Below are 2141 nucleotides of genomic sequence, written 5' to 3'. Positions count from 1 at the left end.
CTTCATTGATTTTTTTTTCCTCTTAATCAGAATTTGCATGAAATTGGTGGGTACATTTAAGTTTTCACGCAACAGTTCTTTCTTTTTTAATCAAATAAAAATAATAAAATGGTGGATGGAGGTGGGTGATTCTCTAAACCGTGCAAAAGCAAAATCAAAACGTAAGTTTTTTAAGACAAAATACTGTGTCTTTTAAATAAATAACTGCAACACTTTTCTATAGAAAAGGGAAGACACCACCACACAGTTTTCTTCATCAGTCTGTTGGTTTATTTATCGTTAGCAATGACACCAAATGTATTCTACGGTTTTCACTTGCTATCATAGGAGATGCATTTTGAATTGTAAACAGTGAAAATGATAAAATGCATTTCAGAAAAACCCCTTACAAGCAGTGTATGACCAGGATAAAGAGCGGATGTGTTTGCTCTTGCTCATCTATGCTTTTTTCTTGTTTGTTTAAATTCTTTTAAGTGTCATCTTATAAGTTTGCGTCTTTCGTATTTACATAGATACAGCTGGGCCCCACACGTCACCAGCAGAGACCTATTTTTTTTTTTCTTTTTCTATCACATAGTTTTCTTAAAGAATTATATTTACAACCATAATGCCCCCAGCTGCCTGCTGCCGGGGTTTAACACACAGTTAGAATCACTTGCTTAAAACTACTGATACTTCTTGAAAGTCAACCTTATGGCTCTAAAGTATTTTTCTCTTAACAATTAAAAAGTAAAACAAAGCTCAAGCCGTTCCGTCTTCCAAGTTATAAATTCAAATTTATCCAAAAACTTAATAATAATAAAAAAAAATATTGCACTTAAAGTTCAGGACAGCTTTGGACCTGTTTGGTGGTTAAGAGGGGAAGTGAGAGCTGTTAGCGGAGTGCTTTGGAGGTCGTGAAGGTGTCTGTAGAAGTATCCAGCAAGTTAATCTAAATAAATAGGCAAACGTTTTGTACACACAAAGCATTTTCTTTGTTCTTTGACTAGCAACCTCTTGTGCATCCCCTTGTGGAACAAGGGAAACCCTAAAAAAGATGATGCAAATGAAAAAAATGAGTAAAGATGAAACTGTAATGGGTTAAAGCAGTGTCCTGAGAATGTTTCCTCATTAGTCCAGAGAGCTACAACATTAAAGGAGATATCATTTTTCCGTTCCTTGTTGTTCTTTGCAGGTCGCCTTTCTTTTTTTTTTGATGTGAGACAGTCCATCTGAGTCCTCGCTCCTGCCGAACCGCCTTCAAGTTGAAACCAAGGTGTTTCTAAAAGCTTTCAACGGATGCAGAGATTTGAAAAGGTGGAAAAAAAAGTCGAGCCGCGAAGGTTGTCGTCATCAGAACACCTTGTGTTCGCCCTCCATCGAAGCTTGCATTCAAAAAGACGGAAGGAAAACGGTCGTACCGACAGATCTGGAGGTGCTTCACAGAGGAGGAAAGGAGCAAAGAAGGAGTCTTTAAAGGAAAAAAAGTGACTAAACAGTACCGGACTGTCTTCACCTCCTTTTTTTCCAGTACAACTTGTTAAAAACAAACTTTTTTTGTTATTTTTTACTCTACTCATATATAAAAAAAGAAAAACAACAAAGAACAGTGATCAGACAAGCGTCCAGCTCCTGCTGCAGCCCTTGCTCCTGGGCTTCTGTAATTTAAGTAACATCCATCCATTCACCAATCCTCTCTGTAACTGTGTAAACTACATTCCTTTGCAGTGCCATAGCTTTGCTGCGTCCTCACACACCACAACAATGAAAAACAAAAACAGGATAACACTCACACATGCACGCACAATAATAATAATAATAATAATAAAAAATAAAATAAAAGGCAATAAAAAAAAAAAAGCTCACATCCCACCCATTCTGTGTTTCTTTTCAAGTCTGCCCCTTTGTTTTGCGTTCACCAACACTCTTTCTCCTTGTGTTCCTCCTCATCTTTTTACGATGAAGACGAAGTGGAAGTGGCACTGGGCTTCTTTTGGTTAATTAAGTCCGAGTAAAGTTCTGAGCGCAGGAAACGGGGGTATGAGTCCTTCTCCATCAGCCCGTATATCCGCCTCTGCGCTAGGTCAAAGCAGGAACGCGTCACATTCTGCAGGTTGTCCTTAGTGTGGTCTCTCGTGTAGGAGTCCAGATTCACCTGTAGA

The 2141-nt window shown here is 38.3% G+C and overlaps 1 protein-coding gene across 2 annotated transcripts in view; it reads right to left on the bottom strand.

Moving 5' to 3' along the window:
* Positions 1–247: 247 nt before the first annotated feature.
* The window catches only part of LOC112138943 (regulator of G-protein signaling 3), a gene marked incomplete in the record, with an annotated part of 8447 nt that continues 6553 nt past the window's right edge, over positions 248–2141 (bottom strand). For both annotated transcript variants that reach the window (XM_024261608.2, XM_024261609.2), the window contains 1 exon segment: positions 248–2134. In XM_024261608.2, coding sequence (XP_024117376.1) covers positions 1934–2134 — 201 coding nt within the window.

Source organism: Oryzias melastigma, unplaced genomic scaffold, assembly GCF_002922805.2.
Source record: "Oryzias melastigma strain HK-1 unplaced genomic scaffold, ASM292280v2 sc00492, whole genome shotgun sequence".
NCBI classification, from domain to species: domain Eukaryota; kingdom Metazoa; phylum Chordata; class Actinopteri; order Beloniformes; family Adrianichthyidae; genus Oryzias; species Oryzias melastigma.
This window is presented reverse-complemented; position numbering and strand designations above follow the sequence as displayed.